This window comes from Oncorhynchus mykiss, chromosome 15, assembly GCF_057628025.1.
Source record: "Oncorhynchus mykiss isolate SJ-2025 chromosome 15, ASM5762802v1, whole genome shotgun sequence".
Classification (NCBI taxonomy): Eukaryota; Metazoa; Chordata; class Actinopteri; order Salmoniformes; family Salmonidae; genus Oncorhynchus; species Oncorhynchus mykiss.
The window spans coordinates 22,943,879-22,965,724 of NC_143036.1; the positions used below are offsets into that span (position 1 = coordinate 22,943,879).

The 21,846-nt window shown below is 40.8% G+C and overlaps 2 protein-coding genes across 4 annotated transcripts in view; both read right to left on the reverse strand.

Annotated features, from left to right (window-relative positions):
- LOC110489802 (serine/threonine-protein kinase 17A) overlaps positions 1-3,683 on the reverse strand; it is a 46,705-nt gene extending 43,022 nt beyond the window's left edge. The window contains exon 1 of one of the 2 annotated variants that reach the window (XM_021562722.3): positions 3,128-3,683. In XM_021562722.3, the coding sequence (XP_021418397.1) occupies positions 3,128-3,306 (179 nt within the window). In that variant the 5' untranslated portion in view covers positions 3,307-3,683. The remainder of the gene's footprint in view (positions 1-3,127) is intronic. The other variant, XM_021562723.3, reaches the window with a different exon arrangement.
- An 8,015-nt stretch (positions 3,684-11,698) lies between these two features.
- The window catches only part of hecw1a (HECT, C2 and WW domain containing E3 ubiquitin protein ligase 1a), a 79,138-nt gene continuing 68,990 nt past the window's right edge, over positions 11,699-21,846 (reverse strand). For both annotated transcript variants that reach the window (XM_021562699.3, XM_021562698.3), the window contains 5 exons: positions 21,435-21,564; positions 20,905-21,051; positions 20,494-20,608; positions 18,977-19,175; positions 11,699-15,195 (listed from right to left, as the gene is read on the reverse strand). In XM_021562699.3, coding sequence (XP_021418374.2) covers positions 15,084-15,195; positions 18,977-19,175; positions 20,494-20,608; positions 20,905-21,051; positions 21,435-21,564 — 703 coding nt within the window. In that variant the 3' untranslated portion in view covers positions 11,699-15,083. The remainder of the gene's footprint in view (positions 15,196-18,976; positions 19,176-20,493; positions 20,609-20,904; positions 21,052-21,434; positions 21,565-21,846) is intronic.

A 21,846-nucleotide genomic window follows, 5' to 3' on the forward strand; every position in this document is an offset into this window, starting at 1 on the left:
CCCTGTCCCTGCTGAAGAAAAGCAGGCCCAAAACATGATGCTGCCACCACCATGTTTGACAGTGGAGATGGTGTGTTCAGGGTGATGAGCTGTGTTGCTTTTACGCCAAACGTAACGTTTTGCATTGTTGCCAAAAAGTTCAATTTTGGTTTCATCTGACCAGAGCACCTTCTTCCACATGTTTGGTGTGTCTCCCAGGTGGCTTGTGGCAAACTTTAAACGACACTTTTTATGGATATCTTTAAGAAATTGCTTTCTACTTGCCACTCTTCCATAAAGGCCAGATTTGTGCAATATACGACTGATTGTTGTCCTATGGACAGAGTCTCCCACCTCAGCTGTAGATCTCTGCAGTTCATCCAGAGTGATCATGGGCCTCTTGGCTGCATCTCTGATCAGTCTTCTCCTTGTATGAGCTGAAAGTTTAGAGGGACTGCCAGGTCTTGGTAGATTTGCAGTGGTCTGATACTCCTTCCATTTCAATATTATCGCTTGCACAATGCTCCTTGGGATGTTTAAAGCTTGGGAAATCTTTTTGTATCCAAATCCGGCTTTAAACTTCTTCACAACAGTATCTCGGACCTGCCTGGTGTGTTCCTTGTTCTTCATGATGCTCTCTGCGCTTTTAACGGACCTCTGAGACTAATCACAGTGCAGGTGCATTTATACGGAGACTTGATTACACACAGGTGGATTGTATTTATCATCATTAGTCATTTAGGTCAACATTGGATCATTCAGAGATCCTCACTGAACTTCTGGAGAGAGTTTGCTGCACTGAAAGTAAAGGGGCTGAATAATTTTGCACGCCCAATTTTTCAGTTTTTGATTTGTTAAACAAGTTTGAAATATCCAATAAATGTCGTTCCACTTCATGATTGTGTCCCACTTGTTGTTGATTCTTCACAAAAAAATACAGTTTTATATCTTTATGTTTGAAGCCTGACATGTGGCAAAAGGTCGCAAAGTTCAAGGGGGCCGAATACTTTCGCAAGGCACTGTATGTATATATATATATATAAAAAAAGAATCGGTCGAATAATCGGTATCTGCTTTTTTTGGTCCTCCAATAAATTGGTATCAGCGTTGAAAAATCATAATCGGTCGACCTCTTGTGTGAATAATTTCTGAAGGCACTGTATATGGAAAAAAAAATAAGTTTATGCATTTTTAGATAGATGTTAAAGGTAACAACAACAACAAATGGCCAGAAATGATAAAGTAGTTTGACAACCCTGTTTGGAAACTTTTAAATTATATGAATCTGAACTGTTTATATTTTCTAGTGATGAAGACATGGATGTCTCATGGTATGGTGGGGTATGCAAAATGCGTCAACTTTGAACATTTCTCTCTTGTGAATGTTTTGTCATTCAGGTCGGAAAAAGTCACTTCTGAGCACTTCTACAATGAGCAAAAATATGTATGGAAGGTTTTGTTCAAATCAAATGGGGTTCTGTCAAAAAAAGTGATTGAATACAAATGGATTACCCTATTTCGGGGGTGAAGTTTGGAGTTTCAAAGCGCCAATGACAAAGTCTTGATGTATTTTTATTGCCGTCGCTGAGTGGAAAGGTCACAGTAGTGTATGCAGGCTATGCTGTAATTATCATGTGTTTCATCAAACTTTACAACATGGAGGGTGATGCATCTAAGTCACAGCTACAACTGAAGACAATTTGCCAATGGCTCTGTGTCAAGTCATGGGCCAATGTTTAGAGAAATATAGATACTTAATGAAGTAAAAAAGACCAATAGTGTGTTTGTAAAATGCATCCATTAGTACTGTAATTGTTTTGATGTGGTCCTGACTGCCTGAAAACAGAGGGAGAAAAAGCTCTTGCATGTTTCATTACAGAACCCATCTGCTTACTTTAAGATTTAGCAGGCACATCACAAGGTGTGGCCGCCCACATTGCAGTTCAAACACTCAAAGATATGACTTGAGCAGTGGTGGAAAAAGTACAACACTGTCATACTTGAGTAAAAGTAAAGATAGCTTAGAAAATCACTCAAGTAAAAGTGAAATACACACAGTAAAATACTACTTGAGTAAAAGCCAAAAAGTATTTGGTTTTAAATATACTTAAGTATCAAAAGTAAATGGAATTGCTAAAATGTACTTAAGTATCAAAATTTAAAAAATAAATCATTTCAAATTCATTATATTGAGAAACCTGACAAACGATTGTATTATTTTTTCTTTAAGGATAGCCTGGGGCACACTCCAACATCATTTACAAACAAAGCATGTCTTTAGTGAGTCTGCCAGATCAAAAGGCAGTCAGGATGACCAGGGATAAGTGTGTGAATTGGACCATTTTCCTGTCCTACTAAGCATTCAAAATGTAACAAGTACTTTTGGGTGTCAGGGAAAATGTATGGAGTAAAAAGTACATTATTTTATTTAGGAATGTAGTGAAGTAAAAGTAGTAAAAATTATAAATAGTAAAGTAAAGCGCAGATACCCCCCCAAAAACAACTCAAGTAGTACTTTAAAGTATTTTTTACTTAAGTACTTTACACCACTGGACTTGAGTGACCTTTGCTGTAGAGAAAATGCAAGCCCACTACTATAGCAGCCATGCATACTTCAGCATTCTCAAACCAAACAACAACAAACAATGGAAGCATGATTTGGCAGCTGGGACCCTGTATTCATGGAAGAACATTGGAGTGCACCAATCATTGTTTGGTTCCAACCAAGTGCACTGCGACATTGGGGAATCCATTGAAAGGATTTGCATTAGCTTACACTGATGTGCACAATCCAAAATACATGTTGCAACTTTTAACTGCTGGACAACATCCCGCAACGTTTCATTAAATTTAAATTCAATTAAAGGTGAACTTGTGGTGCAGACAAATATCTAGATAATGACAGCAGGGATGGAGATGTGGCACTACGAAAGGCCAAAACCGTGATATTTGAATATGAATTAATCTAGAAATTGAACATTTTCCTGTATTATATGTTCAATATTTGCACAAGTATGGAAACAGACAGTCATAGTAAGCAAAACGGTTATTCAGGCTGACAGACAAACTCACAGACAACTTGACAAAGTGGATGGATAGATGCCCCCCTGTATTACCCCTGTAATTATTAATTAAGCACGTATAGTACCTGCCAAGTTCTTTGCCCGGAATGATGGTGTAGTGGTCAGTGAATAGTTCATTTTTGATAGGAGTTTTGATTTCGGAGAGTAGCCCACATCGGTTCTGGTTTGGTTCGGCTGCCTGACCATAGTGGCAACGCGTACGGCTTCTTGTCTCGCTGGTCCGGGGACTATATTCAGGAATCATCGCGTCGATTCGGTTTTACAGCTTGTTATCTCCTGTCAAACAAACCTAACAGCTACTGCAACCAAACTTCCCTAGCTAATAGATGGATAGTAAACGTTGCCTACAAAGTGACCACAAAAATAGCAGTACTTCGCTGCTTAGGAGTGATAAAATAAGACCGCATGCCTCACGGATATTTCAGATGAGAGAACTGTTACTTTCATGTTCAATTAAATTATGTCGAAGGGCGCAACAATGTATCAATATTTTCAACTCCACTAAATGTTTGTAACCGGGCGATCTGTTCTAACTTCGGTCGCTCATCAGTATGAACAACGTATGAATGAATACAAGTTTACCAGTCAGATACTTTGCTCTCTGTCACCATGGTAACACTCTTGATTGACAAGTAATTTGACCAAATAGGGTGGCGCATGCTACTTTACTACAAGCAGGGGGAAGGCTCTCCACATAAATAAGATCAGCCAACAGTTGGCGCAGTACCAGTGCCATGAGTCTTATTCAATTAAGTTACATTTGCTTTAAATATCCTAACTAATCGGACACAGCACTACCGTTAGCTCAATGAGAAAGGGAGAATTCCCAGTAAGATACTAACTAATATAATCAATTGATTGGGACTTTACATTAACCTTGTCTAACCTGTATCAGTTTTCATAGTATTGTTTCATAGTAACATTTGGGCACATTAACCAGTGAGAATCATTAGAATAATATAAGAAAATAGAGTATAATATAATGGAATACTTTATTGTTCATCTTGCAATGGAAACAACTGTTATGCTCCCTCCACCCTCCAATACACTACAGAAACACACCCACCACAACACATTAAAAACAATAGATTATATGGTGTCTTTTTGTCTATTTTAACTAAAGGCTTGCACCTTGAGTGGGTGGGTTTGCATAGCAGAACATGTATTTTGTAGAATCTGCAGTGTATATTAGAGTGCAGAGAATCACATTCTCCCTCTTCTGGTGAAGGATAGTAGTGCAGAAGTGCACATACTGTAGTAACAGTGGTACTGGTAGGAATTGTAACCTTTATTTAACTAGGCAACTCAGTTAAGAACACATTTCTTATTCACAATGACGGCTTACCGTGGCCAAACCCGAACGACGCCGGGCCTGGATTCGAACCAGGGACTGTAGTGACGCCTCTTGCACTGAGTGGTAGTAGTGCACTTATGCTGCACTGTGCTGTTTGTTGCTGGTGAGTGGTATGTAGTACCACAGTACGGGTCAGAATACCCATAAAACTTTGCGGTCAAATAATGTTTCTAATCATTTTCCCACCATTTATTTGTCCCATAGGGGATTTTAGACATCAAATAAGGGCTGTGTTTGGGGTAGGCTTTCCCTGGCATGACGTTTTGATAACCATGTAAATCTCTCTTGGACAAGGTGACTTTTATTTTAAAAAATGTAATTAAAAAGTGACTTTTATCAATAATGTATTTATCCCCCAAAATGAAATCCTAATTGGCTGCTAATGTCGCTATGACACATCTACAAATGCCTGTCTCAAACTTCCCGTCACTCACCAGGAACATGATGAGACGAGATTGCTGAATCGAGGCAAAGTTAAGGATTGCTGGATTAACTAATGTTAGCTAAATTTAGTAATAAATAAATTGGCTAAATTGTTTATTTACTGTACACAATACCTGTTATCTAGCTAGCTCATGGTTAGCAACATTAGCCTGACTATGGCTACATTAGCCGTCTAGCTAGCTGTATTATTTTGGTCTGTCTTTTTGAGAGGTTTCAGAGATGGACTGATTAGCTCTTATCTCTTGAGTCAAGCAGTGTGGTTACTTTATTGCGGGAAGACATTGATCTGTTTGCTGTTTCCCTCTGGACAGCAGATCATTAGTGTAGCTAGTAGGCAAGGTTATGTAACCTTATTTCGTCTTACTTGCTATGGTGGGTTTTAAATGATTTGGTATTCACACATTTGTTTTTGAGGTAAAATTACTGCCATGTTATTGATGCCAAATTAAAAACCTTATTTGCACCTTCTCTATTCTATAACCAATTGGTATGCCTAAATCTTATCACCTTGCAACTCGGTAAACTGTTTCAATCTAGAGCACAATTCTCCTGCTTTGTCCTGTTTGTCATTGCAGGAGGTCCTGGAGAGCAGGAGTGTGTGATCAGTTTTGTCTCAGCCCAGTTCTAACATCTGACGAAAATAAATCAACATACCAAATCAAGGCGATAGGCTATAATTTATAATCAGGTTTGAGTTGTAGACTATAATTTATAATCAGGTTTGAGTTGTAGGCTATAATTTATAATCAGGTTTGAGTTGGGCTGGAACAAAAGCTTACACAAACATCTTCCATTCAGATCTGGAGATGTCCACCCTTTTAGTCATTATTCTGTACTATGGATACAATTGGGGGAGGGTTATTTAGATGGTATTTAAGCAATAAGGCCCGAGGGAGTGTGGTATATGACCAATATACCAGGGCTAAGGGCTGTTCTTAAGCACGATGGAACGCGGAGTGGTATATTGGCAATATACGACAAACACCCAAAGTGCCTTATTGCTATTATAAACTGGTTACCAACGTAATTAGAGCAGTAAATATAAATATGTTTTTTCACACACTTGGTATACCACGACTTTCAGCCAATTAACATTCAGGGCTCGAACCACCCAGTTTATATTGATATACTATACAGTGCATTCGGAAAGTATTGACTTTTTCCATATTTTGTTATGTATTCTAAAATTGATTTAAATAGTTTTTTTCCCCTCTCATCAATCTACATACAATACCCCATTTTTTTTTTTTTTTTTTTTTTTTTTTTTTTTTTTTTACCTTTATTTAACCAGGCAAGTCAGTTAAGAACAAATTCTTATTTTCAATGATGGCCTGGGAACAGTGCCGAACAACTGCCTGTTCAGGGGCAGAACGACAGATTTGTACCTTGTCAGCTCGGGGGTTTGAACTCACAACCTTCCAGTTACTAGTCCAACGCTCTAACCACTAGGCTACCCTGCAACCCATAAGCAAAACAGGTTTAGATATTTTTGTATATGTATTAATGTATTAATGTATATGTATTAAATATGTGTATATGTATATGTATTATATGTATTAAAAATAAAATATCACGTTTACATAAGCATTCAGACCCTCTACTCAGTACTTTGTTGAAGCACCTTTGGCAGTGATTACAGCCTTGAGTCTTCTTGGCTATGACGCTACAAGCTCAGCACACCTGTATTTGAGGAGTTTCTCCCATTCTTCTCTGCATATTCTCTTAAGCTCTGTCAGGTTGGATAAAGATATTTGAACCGGTTCAAGTCCGAGCTCTGGCTGGGCCACTCAAGGACATTCAGAGACCTGTCCCGAAGGCACTCCTGCATTGTCTTGGCTGTGTGCTTAGGGTCAATGTCCTGTTGGAAGGTGAACCTTCGCCCCAGTTTGAGGTCCAGAGCGCTCTGGAGTAGGTTTTCATCAAGGATCTTTCTTTACTTTGCTCCGTTCATCTTTCCCTCGATCCTGACTATTCTCCCAGTCCCTGCCGGTGAAAAATATCCCCACAGGATGATGCTGGCACCACCATTCTTCACCGTAGGGATGGTGCCAGGTTTCCTCTAGATGTAACGCTTGGCATTCAGGCCAAATAGTTCAATCTTGGTTTCCTCAGACCAGACAATCTTGTTTCTCATGGTCTGAGAGTCCTTTAGGTGCCTTTTGGCAAACTCCAAGCGGACTGTCATGTGCCTTTTACTGAGGAGTGGCTTCCGTCTGGCCACTCTACCATAAAGGCCTGATTGGTGGAGTTCTGCAGAGATGGTTGTCCTTCTGGAAGGTTCTCCCATCTCCACAGAGGAACTCTGGAGCACTGTCAGAGTGACCATTGGGTTCTTGGCCACCTACTTGACCAAGGCCCTTCTCCCGGGAGGCCAGCTCTAGGGAGAGTCTTGGTTGTTCCATAACTTCTTCCCTTTTAAGAATGATGGAGTGATCTTGGGAACCTTCAATGCTGCAGAAATGTTTTGGTACCCTTCCCTAGATCTGTTCCTTGACACAAAACTGTCTCGGAGCTCTACGGACAATTCCTTCGACCTCATGGCTTGGTTTTTGCTCTGACTTGCATTGTCAACTGTGGGACCGTTTATATACAGTGGGGCAAAAAAGTATTTAGTCAGCCACCAATTGTGCAAGAGGCCTGTAATTTTCATCATAGGTACACTTCAACTATGACAGACAAAATGAAAAAAAAAATCCAGAAAATCACATTGTAGGATTTTTTATGAATTTATTTGCAAATTATGGTGGAAAATAAGTATTTGGTCAATAACAAAAGTTTATCTCAATACTTTGTTATATACCCTTTGTTGGCAATGACAGAGGTCAAACGTTTTCTGTAAGTCTTCACAAGGTTTTCACACACTGTTGCTGGTATTTTGGCCCATTCCTCCATGCAGATCTCCTCAGTGATGTTTTGGGGCTGTTGCTGGGCAACACGGACTTTCAACTCCCTCCAAAGATTTTCTATGGGGTTTAGATCTGGAGACTGGCTAGGCCACTCCAGGACCTTGAAATGCTTCTTACGAAGCCACTCCTTCGTTGCCCGGGCGGTGTGTTTGGGATCATTGTCATGCTGAAAGACCCAGCGACGTTTCATCTTCAATGCCCTTGCTGAAGGAGGTTTTCACTCAAAATCTCACGATACATGGCCCCATTCATTCTTTCCTTTACACGGATCAGTCGTCCTGGTCCCGTTGCAGAAAAACAGCCCCAAAGTATGATGTTTCCACTCCCATGCTTCACAGTAGGTATGGTGTTCTTTGGATGCAACTCAGCATTCTTTGTCCTCCGAACACAACGAGTTGAGTTTTTACCAAAAAGTTATATTTTGGTTTCATCTGACCATATGACATTCTCCCAATCTTCTTCTGGATCATCCAAATGCTCTCTAGCAAACTTCAGACGGGCCTGGACATGTCCTGGCTTAAGCAGGGGGACACATCTGGCACTGCAGGATTTGAGTCCCTGGCGGCATAGTGTGTTACTGATGGTAGGCTTTGTTACTTTGGTCCCAGCTCTCTGCAGGTCATTAACTAGGTCCCCCGTGTGGTTCTGGGATTTTTGCTCACCGTTCTTGTGATCATTTTGACCCCACGGGGTGAGATTTTGCGTGGAGCCCCAGATCGAGGGAGATTATCAGTGGTCTTGTATGTCTTCAATTTCCTAATAATTGCTCCCACAGTTGATTTCTTCAAACCAAGCTCCTAACTATTGCAGATTCAGTCTTCCCAGCCTGGTGCAGGTCTACAATTTTGTTTCTGGTGTCCTTTGATAGCTCTTTGGTCTTGGCCATAGTGGAGTTTGGAGTGTGACTGTTTGAGGTTGTGGACAGGTGTCTTTTATACTGATAACAAGTTCAAACAGGTGCCATTAATACAGGTAACAAGTGGAAGACAGAGGAGCCTCTTAAAGAAGTTACAGGTCTGTGAGAGCCAGAAATCTTGCTTGTTTGTAGGTGACCAAATACTTATTTTCCACCATAATTTGCAAATAAATTCATAAAAAATCCTACAATGTGATTTTCTGGATTTTCTTTTCTCATCTTGTCTGTCATAGTTGAAGTGTACCTATGATGAAAATTACAGGCCTCTCTCATCTTTTTAAGTGGGAGAACTTGCACAATTGGTGGCTGACTAAATAATTTTTTGCCCCTCTGTAGCAGGTGTGTGCCTTTCCAAATCATGTCCAGTCAATTGAATTTGCGACAGGTGGACTCCAATTAAGTTGTTGAAACATCTCAAGGATGGTCAATGGAAACCGGATGCACCTGAGCTCAATTTCGAGTCTCCTAGCAAAGGGTCTGAATACTTATGTAAATAAGGTATTTCTGTTTTTTTATAATAATGGCAGCTGGGATTGAAGAAAAAAAACTATTTTCTCTTTGTCATTATGAGGTATTGTGGTTAGACTGAGGATTTCATAAAAATAAAACATTTTTTTTTAGAATAAGGCTGTCACGTTACAAAAGGTGAAAAAAGTCAAGGGGTCTGAATACTTTCCGAATGCACTGTGTATATATAACGCATGCTCCACTCTCAAATTGAAGTTGAACTTGTTGACTGATACTACAGTGGTGGCGGCTGCTAAGAAGAAGGGAGTAGCTGCAGACCAAAAGAATGCAGCCAAGGCAGCACTGGTACACACCTGCTCTGTCTGTTGGGTGAGTAGTATTGGTTGGTACCGTGTGTGCCTTTAGGTTACTATCCATGTGTAGACTATTGTACTGGCCTGTGTGGTACTGTCTTTGAGAGCAAGCTTCCCAAGTCTCCAATGTTCCCAACACCAGTTAAAGTGACCACACACACTGAAATTGATCTACAGCTGGGGTAAGGTTCTTCCATCATTCACACACAGTAGACAGTGTGAACCACCATGTTGTCAACAAAATGTTGTCCTCAAGGATGAAGTTGTACTGTGTATGGCTCAATCTGTGGAAATGCTGTGATCATTCATCGTCTTTAATGTCGTGATTCACCAGAAACACGATGACCATGATTTGAATACTTAGACGGAATGACATCAAGGGACACACACTGAGACCCAGAGTATGACTGGACATGGGCCGGATATTTGTGACAACGACCTAAAATGGGTGCAGAAGCACACCAGCACCCCATTTTATATTTATTCCATGGCCATCCATCCCTCTAGCTACCTAACCCTTATTTCACACAATGATTTAATAACATTTAGACTCAGTAACAAGAGTTGTGTACTGTTTGTGCTACGTTTTTTTCAGCTGTGTAATGCTGTCCTCCTGTTTATTCTGGAGTTCGGACTGAAAGCAGTATTAAATGTGCTGCTCACAATTGACAGCAGCGACATGGACCAACAATTGACAAGGGTGTTGATATAGCTGTATTTAGACATGTCTTCCTTGTATTGAGTCTGTATATTCATCATTCTACTGGAGATGACCTAGTATTTTATATTAAACCTACCTTACACATCCAGTTGTTTCTCTATTTGTAACTCAACCACCCAAAATGTTTTACATTTTGTGTTATTTTTGTTGGTCTAATTCCTAAAATGGAAAAGCAGAAGAATCTGTGCTCTCTCGGATAGTAACAATAGTTCACACTGTGCTCGTCGATGTCCCAGGTTTGTGGCATTGATGAATCAATCATTTAAGAAAATTATATATAGATTAAATATAGACCTCCACTGGCTGAAAGAGAAAAGGATCTGGTAAAATGTTGCTAATATCATCTAGGTAGGTAGCTTTGCAAAGAACTAGCCTAGTATTCATGGCACATTGTAAAGTATTATACTATATATTTTTGCTTTTTTATATATATATTTCCCCGTTTTCTGCCCAATTTCGTGGTATCCAAATGGTAGTTACAGTCTTGTCTCATCACTGCAACTCCTGAACGGACTCAGCAGAGGCGAAGGTCGAGAGCCGTGCGTCCTTCCTAAACACAACCCAACCAAGCCGCACTGCTTCTTGACACCATGTCCACTTAACCCGGAAGCCAACCGCAGCAATGTGTGGGAGGAAACACAGTGCACTGTGCCCCGGACTGCCACAGGAGTCGCCAGTGCGTGATGGGACAAGGACATCCCTGTCGGCCAAACCCTCCCCTAACCTGGATGACTCCGGGCCAATTGTGCGCTGCCCCATGGGTCTCCCGGTCACGGCCGGCTGCAACAGAGCCTGGACTCGAACCCAGAATCTCTAGTAGCACAGCGATGCAGTACCTCAGACCACTGTGCCACTTGGGAGGCCCTTAAATTATTCTGTACAAGACAAGACCAACTGCACAAATAAGCCAACAAATATTAGTAAGATAAAATATGGAACAGTAAATGACAATGTTCAATAGATCTTTTGTTTTGGATCAAGGTAGCTAGCTGACAGCAAAGGTGTCAGCTAGAGATGACTTGCAGAAGCTTGTCTACTTTGATGCTAATTAGCATTTCTGAATCTGAGAGTAAATAGAGCTCATTATATTGATAAAAGTTCCCTTGTCCGAGAGAGATTTACATGGTTATCAAAACGTAATGCCAGGGTACGCCTACACGAAACACATACCTTATTTGAAGTGGTTCTAAAATCCCATATGGGAAAAATGTATGGTTAAAAAAAGATTGGAACCATTTCCGTGTAAAACCGCTAGGTTTTATGGCTATTATGACGCATCAACTGTGGGGCTCTATAGATTAGGAGCCTAGTTATCAAGGTCTCAAACATTCCTCTACCTTATCAGGCTCTTTAACCCTGAAGCTACTATGGTAACATTTGTACCACTGGCATTTTGGTTTTAGTGGCTCTGCCAATATCCATCTATTTCATTACATTGAGGTCAAACATATTCAAAGGGACTAGAGACAAAGGATTAATTACAAAGTGATTGTTTATTGACATTCGTGTACAGTGATATGAGTACATGGAGCGAAAGCACAGCCTGAGAATTTAGTGACCTGTCATCAAACCAAATTTGATCATGAAACATGTCTTTCAAAATGTCACAATTCTGAAAGACAAAGTCCTACAGGACAAGGAAAGTTAAAAAGGAGAGGACAAAGTACCAATTTCCATAAGAGGGAGCCTTTTATCAAGTCATATCAACAAGGTATAGATGCTAATGCTAATCAATATCACAACCTCTCTGCCAGGTTTTGACTGATGATTGGAAGATCTACTGTTACCTTGCTGTTCCCAAGGGGATATAACATGAAAAATAAATAGGCAAATAAAAAGATTAGATTTGTAAAAAATCACAAAAATAAGGTACTCAAACTGTAGTACAGTTAGATTGAATTATCGGTGCATTATTTATTTGAATGCTCTGATCAAGCTCTGATCTTAAATATTTGAATAGTTAATGCACTTAAACAACGTACATAGATCATTTAGAATAATTTAAGGGTAATATTGAATAATTTAAGAGCAATATTAATTTAATAAATATTCTCATATTATAGGATCGATCATACCAAGTGATGACCAGGATATTCTATGGATAAAATTCTTCATAAAGCCAGTAAAAATAGACTACTGAATTACATATTTTTAAAAAATACAATGCTAGACAATTCAAACAAAATGACTTATTCTCTACATGACACATTTGTATGTCCCAAATGGCTGCCCAACCCCTATATAGTGCACTACTTTTGACAGGGCCTAGTCAAAAGTAGTGCACTACATAGGGAAAAGGGTACCATTTGGTATGCAGACATTCTCTGTGTCTTCGACCATTAAGGATGCAATTCCTACGTCAACAACTTGAATAAACAACAACAATTTTCACCAGTCAATACCAACATAGAAGATGGATAGATTGGGTTCCCACTAGATGGCCAAACTGCAAAATTGTCTATTTCATAAAAATGTATGAAACAAAACATTTTTAAGGTTAGGGTTAGGCATAAGGTTAGCAGTGTGGATAAGGTTAGAGTCACGGTTAGGTTTAAAATCAGATTTTAAGAATAGAACAGAGAATAGAGACAGGGCTCCTGACTTTGCAACTTGGCCAGATAGTGACGAAATAGAACGAGGAAGAGAAAGTGGTCAAGGTTACATTTACAGTGCAAAGGGAAGGAAGACAACACCAACATTTCCCCACAAATTCAAAATGAACAAAGCCATTTTGAAATACAATTCAAAATCATGAAAAATATAAAAAAAGGTACTAAATGAAGGCATAAGTAACAAAAAACTATGTACACATGGGGGGCGGCACATAAAAGTCCTGTTTTTGAAAGCATTTCAATTCCTATGCCATCATTATAAAAACACCTAAACAATACTGGACAATGTTTACCAAACAAAACATTCAAATTAGTTTTCCACCTTATGGTCCTAAAGAGAAACCAAAATATTACATCACCCGCTTTGACAAAAAAATAATCAAAAAAACATGATAGAAAAAAAAACAACAGTACTTATGAAACAAAACTAACCAGAATCTTCTATGCTCCCTGAACATTTTTTAGTTTTTGTAGTAGCCCTGGTTCTTTCCATACAAATATTATACTATGATCATAGTACACCAGCTGTAGCTTCAATCATGGACAATCTACAGTATTTTACAGTATAACTAGGGGCCATTTAGGGCTGGTTTTCCTGAAACCGATTAATACTGGTTCAGGACTAAAAAGCACAGTCAATTGAGAATCTTCATTGAAATAGCTTTTTAGTCTTTTTCAGCGGGGACCCCTTTTTTCTTTCGTCAGAATTTCTGGCGACTCCCCCCCACCCTAAATCTAATGACGCAACCTGAAAATCTGTCAATTTCGATATTTACATAAACAAATAACCTTCAATTGATTATATTTTAATATTTTATCAAAATAATAAATTGACTTAATAAAATTAGATTTTTCTAATTATGTTTCTCAAAAAAACGTTTACATGTTATTGTATGGGACAATATACAATCCTCATTTTCTTTCTCCCCAAAAAAACACAACTGCAATTCCCTCCGACTTTGAATACCACTGGTATAGGACTATGCCTAATCTGTGTTCTAGAAACTGCCATTTAGTGTACATCCTTTCAATGAAAATGTTAAAAACAAAGGACGATACCCCAAGAATAATTGTCAACACTAGACCAGGACAGAAAGGGATGTTCAACATGATGTTACACTCCATCAAAGTTGCACAGTGCCTCACAGTACAGAATTTGCCTCTATGGTTGAGATCTCCCAGTCAGCGTTTGGGCTTAAATTACAAAGCCCATGTTCCGAATGACAAGGGTATTATTTATGGTGTGAGCTCAATGACACTGCAAGGCTGACAAGAGAACTCTGAGCTTAGCCTTTCACATTCTAATCTTAGCCTTGTACAAGTTACATCATCACCTGGGTCTCTACAGTTCCTCTCACTGTACAGGAACTGTGACTCTAATAAGCCTCCTACTGCCATGATGCGGCAAAAACCATTGCACCACTGCATTGGCGTCTCCAATAGTATGTGTAATTCATTAACACATAGCTGGTGTCACTGAGGCAATAACTCATGGAGGCATAGTACAGTATCTTTCTTGGGCGGGAGATTCAGACAACTGTGTGCAGTAAGTACACCCAGGCTGGGCATGGACTCAGAACAGTGAAGGAATTCCTAAAAAAGCACCTGTTCATCCACTCTGAGGAAAACAGTGATGCCCTTATGATGATAAAGCAATTGGTGAAACATGCATGAAACATGCTTATTAAATGTAACAATGGAAATAAAAAATGTTTTGGTCTTGTCACTGAATGGTCGTCGGGAGTCAAGGTGATTTCAGGAAATGCTCTGCGATGATTGATAGGACAAGATTAAGGTCTGGAGAGACTTACAATTTTTAGGGGGTCACCGCCGATGTCACTCCCTCTGATGCCAGAGGTGGCGGGCTGTGGGTGGCAGCCGGTGGAGCAAGCCCCTCCCCTGCATAGTGTCAGCCTCAGTCTTTGGAGCTGGAATAGTCTTATGGGGAAGATTAAACTGATGAGACCATGAAATGGACAAAGTGGGGGGGTCGTAGAACGGGCTGGAGCCAGGGTCTTCACTGTTGCATACATGTTGGTTTATGTACAATGTCTCAGATGAGTGATGCAGTGCATGCAAGTTTTAATACGTTTGATCCCTCTTTTTCAAACCCACTCCTCAGGTACGTATTGTAAGAAAACAACAACTGAGGATGCCATTTGTCCAGAGTTAATATTTTTACGTAAAAATAAAACAAGTTTGTTAGTAGGGTGCCAAAGGAAGTCAGTCAGTGGTCAGTGGTTAGTCTCACTCCAGGCCAAAGGTACTGGTCTCCTCCACAGCAATCAGCAGTTTCTCATACAGCATGGTGTAGGAGGGGTAAGGTGGAAGGTCCAGGCGGTTGAAGCACGTGTGAGCCCTGAAAGAGAGGAGAGGAGCGAGTCTGAATGAGACCCCAATATGATATGATTGGTCTATTAATAACGTCCCATATGATGTGTTCATACCGTAAGTCCAGGGTTGTGGGTTTGATTCTTGCTTGGGCCACATACACTATATAGGTGGTTAACTGTAAATCTGACTCGTGGCCATTGTTTCTCTCTTCCACCAATCATGAGAAAGCCCTAGGTTGAAATGTTATTCGCTAGCCATGCCATTCTCTTCTCCAACCTCAGCCTTATTTAGCTTCCTTACTGCTGACACTGTGCTTCCTACACAATGATAAACACTACCACTTCCTCTCCTCCACAGCGAAATGGGAGCCCTCTCCTTTCTGCTGACTTAGTTAGCTTTAAATGAGATCTTCTCCCGTTTGCCAAATAAATGTCCAATGCAGGTCTAACAAGGTGAAAGGTATAAAGCAAATACTGTACAGGCATCAAATATAGCAGTGTTTGCAATGCAACCAATTCAGAGGGATCCATGAAAATTAGAATATGAATATAGAAGTAGGCCTAGGGGGTGTGTAAGGATTCAGTACTATAGTCGGTACTCCTTTCAGCAAATTGAACTTCATATCACGTCTGGCACTAGTGAGTGACCATAATCACGTGTGTGTTCCAAACTCGGCAGCTCGCCTGGCTTTAGACATCAGCGACACATAGTGTTGTAGAAGCAATGTATGCTGTGTGACCTGGGTGGTGTTCATTATAAGGCACACGTAGCAAAACCTTTTGCAATGGAAAATATACACACGGATTTGTCATCAGATAGTAGGCTACGTCCCTGTTTCCCTCTGTCTGGAACCTACTGAACATGACCCAGCCACTTCTCCATCAACAACTCTTTTCACACAAGCAAGAAACCGCATGCTAGTGGCAGTTATACGCTAGTAGAAAACACACTAATAGAAGTGACTTTTATGAACCTTTTGCTAGACCACGTACAATTTACACATTCGTGTTGAAATGACGAATAACGTTATCTGCTTCCAAAGCAATTGTTTCATACTCTAGAAGATTGTCTAAACCAAATATCTTCACCAAGTTTGAGAACAAGGTGGGGGTGTGAGAGTGAGAAGTATTTTTTCCGCTGGTTATACCTCTCTGTAAAGCTGGCTGGCACTAAGAGCTGATTACAAGGTAGATCTCTAAATGTAATGGTTGAGTAAACACCACACTCAACCAGCTATCCATATGAAGAATATGTATAAAAAAAGAGAGGGAGAGAGATAGATAGAGAGCTGGTTACATCCATCCTGTGGGTGAGAATAGAATGGTTGCACTATGAAAATGTTGAATTACATGACAATATCATGTGGTCTGAATGACAGTGCCTCAGGTAAGGGAAGTAAAATCGGGAGATAGGGACTATGCCTGAAATGGGCAAATGTTTTTGTCTGAGTGACCACCTAATTTCCAATGACAGCTGACTGAGTGCATTTCTGTGGTGTTGATTTTGCGATTTGAGAATTGTCACTGGCAGATAAAACAGTGTTAGTTTCAAAATAGATCATTTCATTGATGGAATGGTAAAAGCCAGTTTCTTTGTGACTTTTCTTTGTGTCCAGGACAAAACATTTGCTGCTGTATGGGGTCTCATGCACACACTAACAAACAAAAAACAAAAGCTGCCTTTCAGCCAGGAAAATAAATTGACAAGGCCATTAACAATACCGAATAAGAAAGAACTGTCCCAAAGTTGGGATTGCAGTCTGTTCTATGTTCTCACGGAGGTCAAATTGGCTGTATTTACACAGGCAGCCCAATGCCAATCTTTTTCTACTCATTTGTCTTTTGACCAATCAGATTAGATCTGTGTAAACGTAGCCTTACTCTCTCGACACCATTCTGTATACTTCTGGCCCTTCTTTGGACACTGTTAACAACCCTCCAGGCAAGCTTCAATGCCATACAACTCTCCTTCCGTGGCCTCCAATTGCTCTTAAATACAAGGAAAACTAAATGCATGCTCTTCAACCGATCGCTGCCTGCACCTACCCGCCTGTCCAACATCACTACTCTGGACGGCTCTGACTTAGAATACGTGGACAACTACATATACCTAGGTGTCTGGTTAGACTGTAAACTCTCCTTCCAGACCCACATCAAACATCTCCAATCCAAAGTTAAACCTAGAATTGGCTTCCTATTTCGAAAACAAAGCATTCTTCACTCATGCTGCCAAACATACCCTTGTAAAACTGACCATCCTACCAATCTTCGACTTCGGCGATGTCATTTACAAAATAGCCTCCAACACTCCACTCAACAAATTGGATGCAGTCTATCACAGTGTCATCCGTTTTGTCACCAAAGCCCCATATACTACCCACCATTGTGACCCGCACGCTCTCGTTGGCTGGCCCTCGCTTCATACTCGTCGCCAAACCCACTGGCTCCATGTCATCTACAAGACCCTGCAAGGTAAAGTCCCCCCTTATCTCAGCTCGCTGATCACCATAGCAACACCCACCTGTAGCACACACTCCAGCAGGTATATCTCTCTGGTCACCCCCAAAACCAATTCTTTCTTTGGCCGCCTCTCCTTCCAGTTCTCTGCTGCCAATGACTGGAACGAACTACAAAAATCTCTGAAACTGGAAACACTTATCTCCCTCACTAGCTTTAAGCACCAGCTGTCAGAGCAGCTCACAGATTACTGCACCTGTACATAGCCCACCTATAATTTATCCCAAACAACTACCTCTTTCCCTACTGTATTTATTTATTTAGCTCCTTTGCACCCCATTATTTTTATTTCTACTTTGCACATTATTCCACTGCAAATCTACCATTCCAGTGTTTTACTTGCTATATTGTATTTACTTTGCCACCATGGCCTTTCTTTTGCCTTTACCTCCCTTATCTCACCTCATTTGCTCACATCGTATATAGACTTGTTTATACTGTATTATTGACTGTATGTTTGTTTTACTCCATGTGTAACACTGTGTGTAACATATGTGTCAAACTGCTTTGCTTTATCTTGGCCAGGTCGTAATTGTAAATGACAACTTGTTCTCAACTTGCCTACCTGGTTAAATAAAGGTGAAATAAAATAAATAAATAAAAATAATAGCCCAGTCAGATAAGCTGCTGATATTTTTTTGTTTTAAAGCAGACAGTTTTCTTTTAATTTCCTTATAAAATATTCTCGATACAGTCCTTCCTATGAGGTGAAAGACTATTTATTTTGCTCAAATGTCTTTCCCTAAATAGGGCGTGGCTACCTGCTTTAATAATTCTAAATGGCCACATTTAGCATGCGTTTCCAATTGACCTTATAAGTGTGACAAGTTACAGTACATTTGACCCTTGAACTAGGTTTACTGTACTATTTCCCAGTGTGCACAGAAGTCAATTCAACATCTATTCCAAGTTGGTTCAATGTAATTTCATTCAAATGATGTGGAAGCAATGTTGATTCAACCAGTGTGTGGTTAGTGGAATGTCTTTCTGGATATTTTCATCTCCTTGTAGTGGAATAATTACATTAGTCAATGAAATTACCTCTTTATTCCAGAATAAAACACCCAAAACAGTGCACTCTGCCTCTAAGAATCATGAGTCTGCTTATGCCGTAGTGGTCATTTTTGTATACTTATTTTTGTATACTTACAATGTAGTTTGCTTTTATTAAGAGTTGATACTAGTTGATTATAAGAATAAAACTTGTCCGGGAGAGATATGATTCTTATAAGAGGATTCAATTCCAAACGATATATTTATTAATATGTTGGTATATTTTCTATCCAGTACCTGGGTAGTGAGGTGACCTTGCCCCACTTCTCGATGCAGAAGCGTCGTAGGCCGTTGCTTCCCCGTAGGGCAGCGAAGCCTTCGTATGGAACGCTGGAGGTGCCCGTCACAAACTGCAGCAGCCGCAGTCTCTGCTCGTTGTTGAAGCGTTCCACCGCGCCCCAGAACCACCGCATCACTATGTGGCCGTCATGGTAACCTGGGGAAGGATTTATTAGGGTTCATTGGTGAGGTCAGTGTAGGTGTAACTGACTGGTACACAACCCTGGTTATCCTCACTGCTTTGTGTTCTGCATCAACCGTACACATGTGGTTGCTACACACTGAGGGTGAAATGGATTGAGTCAACCCCTTACTTAGTGTTTGAGAAATGAGCTCATTAACTGCAAGTCATTGTCATCACTATTAATACTGTGGACCGAGAAGCTAGCTCCCATTCTGAGAGCAAATTTAATGTTCACCACTTTCTGTTCCATTTTGAAAGTTTTCACTTTAAATTACAAACTGCAATCTAAACAGGGCGCTGTTTGCTTTGGAGGCTGTGGTGAGAAGGGTCACTGCAGGCTTTCCAGTCCAGCTTGTGATCCAATCCATCCACAGCAAACTGACGTCTTTGCCAAACGAAAGAGCAAACGGCTCCAATTGTGCAGATGATGAGTTTGGCCAATTAAGAGCTTAGCCATAATGAGAACCAGATGAGCAGCCTGGCAGCTGGAGCACGGCCTTCTGGGTGATTAATGAGTTATGGACGTTTATGGGCATTTCGGGACTTGCCGGACCCTCCGCCACATCTGTCTGTTCAAAGGAGGCAGAGAGAAATTGCAACGGCGCTCATGATGTGGCCGTAATCAGTTACAGACGCACACTCTCTTATGTCAGGTGACATGGTGCATATGCGCTAATGAGGCCGTGAGACGGATGTTCCGGCATGTTCTACTTGGCGTTGACCGCTCTGTGTCATTACAGGTCTGTCAGTTGGAACATAGACTCTAGTACTTTGTTATGCAGAAAGGGACACATTGGTTTATGCTTCCAAAAACATAGGCTTTTACATTAAACAGCATGACTGTCAGTGACAGCTTTTCAACCATCACTTGGTCTTTGTCAGTCTTTTTACATTACTACTTTCTTTCCTTCCCTGTGTGGTCTGCAGCACTGTCAGTTTCAGTTTGAACTCTTAGGGGAAAAAAGGTGCTATCAAGGTTCCAAATGAGTTCTTCGGCTGTGCCCATAGGAGAACCCTTTTTGTTTCCAGGTAGAAACCTTTTTGGGTTCCATGTAGAACCCTCTAGGAAAAGGGTTCTACATGGAACCCAATAGGGTTCTTCAAATGGTTCTCCTATGGGGACAGCTGAAGAACACTCTTAGGTTCTTGATAGCAGCTTTTTTTCTCAGAGTCAATAGTACATGTTTTACTTTCGGGAAACAAAACATTTTCCTTGGACACTTCACAAGATGACTATCCTAGAACAGAAATAGAAGTACTCAGATATCTGCATTGATTTTTACTTTCTCACCTCCTCTGTACTCTGTGTTGGTCCTCCAGTCGTTTAGGTCGATCTCAGCCGTCCCTGCAATGACCAGCTCCAGCTCTCTGGCATCAAACACCGACACCAGACGAGAGTCTACCACCTGGGGCCAGAGGAGGGTTGGAGAGGGGATTAGGGATGTCAATAGATTGCCTGCTGTTCCACAAATGAATGGAATTCACTTGGCAATGGTGAGATGGAAGTCTCTGACACTTCCTCTAGAGACCATACCTTCCTTTGGCATTTACAGATCGAGAGGGACTGGATAGGTGTAAGCATCATTATAATGGGGAGGTTCCGCCATATTGCTTATACCCATCCTATTCTTTCAGATCTGCAAACACTGAGGGGTTAGTAGGGGTCAAAGGCCATGTGGGGTATTCTAGGTTTGTGCTGTACCTCATAGAAGCCTCGGACCAGGGCCTCAGTCTGCTGCACCACCCCGCGCTCTACCCTCCACTTGGCCATGCGCTCAATGTACTCCTTCTTGTTCTTCTCCGTCACCTGAAGGTTGGAGCCACCCGACTTTAGCTCCCGCTCCGTCACCTGACACAGGAAATGACAAACAGGAAATTATGTCAGAGAACTGTATTTATGAAGAGTGTGTGGTGTGGGGACCATTTTGGGCTAAAATAACTTTTGCTTCTTTGACCTCCCAACAAAAGATGTACTCTGGTGTGGTGGGCAGATGTTAACTTCGAAATTAAACTTTAAAGTGAAACTTACAACACATTTCATTCTGTCCTGGGCAGAAGAATATAATAATTTATTGATAAAGTACTCCATTTCCCCAAGTTACAACATACTACAAAGTGCTAGGTCAGGCTAAGCAGAGACAGTCAAAGCCCTAGTGCCTCGTGGCCTACCTCATCCCTGAGACTGATCCCTGAGACTGACCCCTAACAGACTGACTCCTAACTGAGACTGACCTGGCCAAAGACCTCCTCATTGACAGTGAAGGTGAGGTCCAGGATGTCAGTGATGTCATTTTCCTTCATCCACTGGAGACTCTGATGGAACTCCTCATCCAGATACTCCAGATCACTCAGGTCTGTGGATCTGTGAGAACATCACACATTGACTGGTTGACTGATTGATATGATTTTACAGTAGGATTCCTTTTAGTTGATGTGTAGCATGATGCAATGTTAGTACAGATACATTGTACAGGGAGAGGAGTGTGTGAGGTAATTGTACAGGGAGAGTTGTGAGTCGGGTAGATTGTGGCACAAGACGTGTGTGTGTGTGTGTAGGGTGAAGAGAGGTAATTGAGGTACAGAAGTAAGAATGTGTAGGCTAGATTATGGTACAGGTGTGTGCGTGTGTGGGGGGTATATGGAA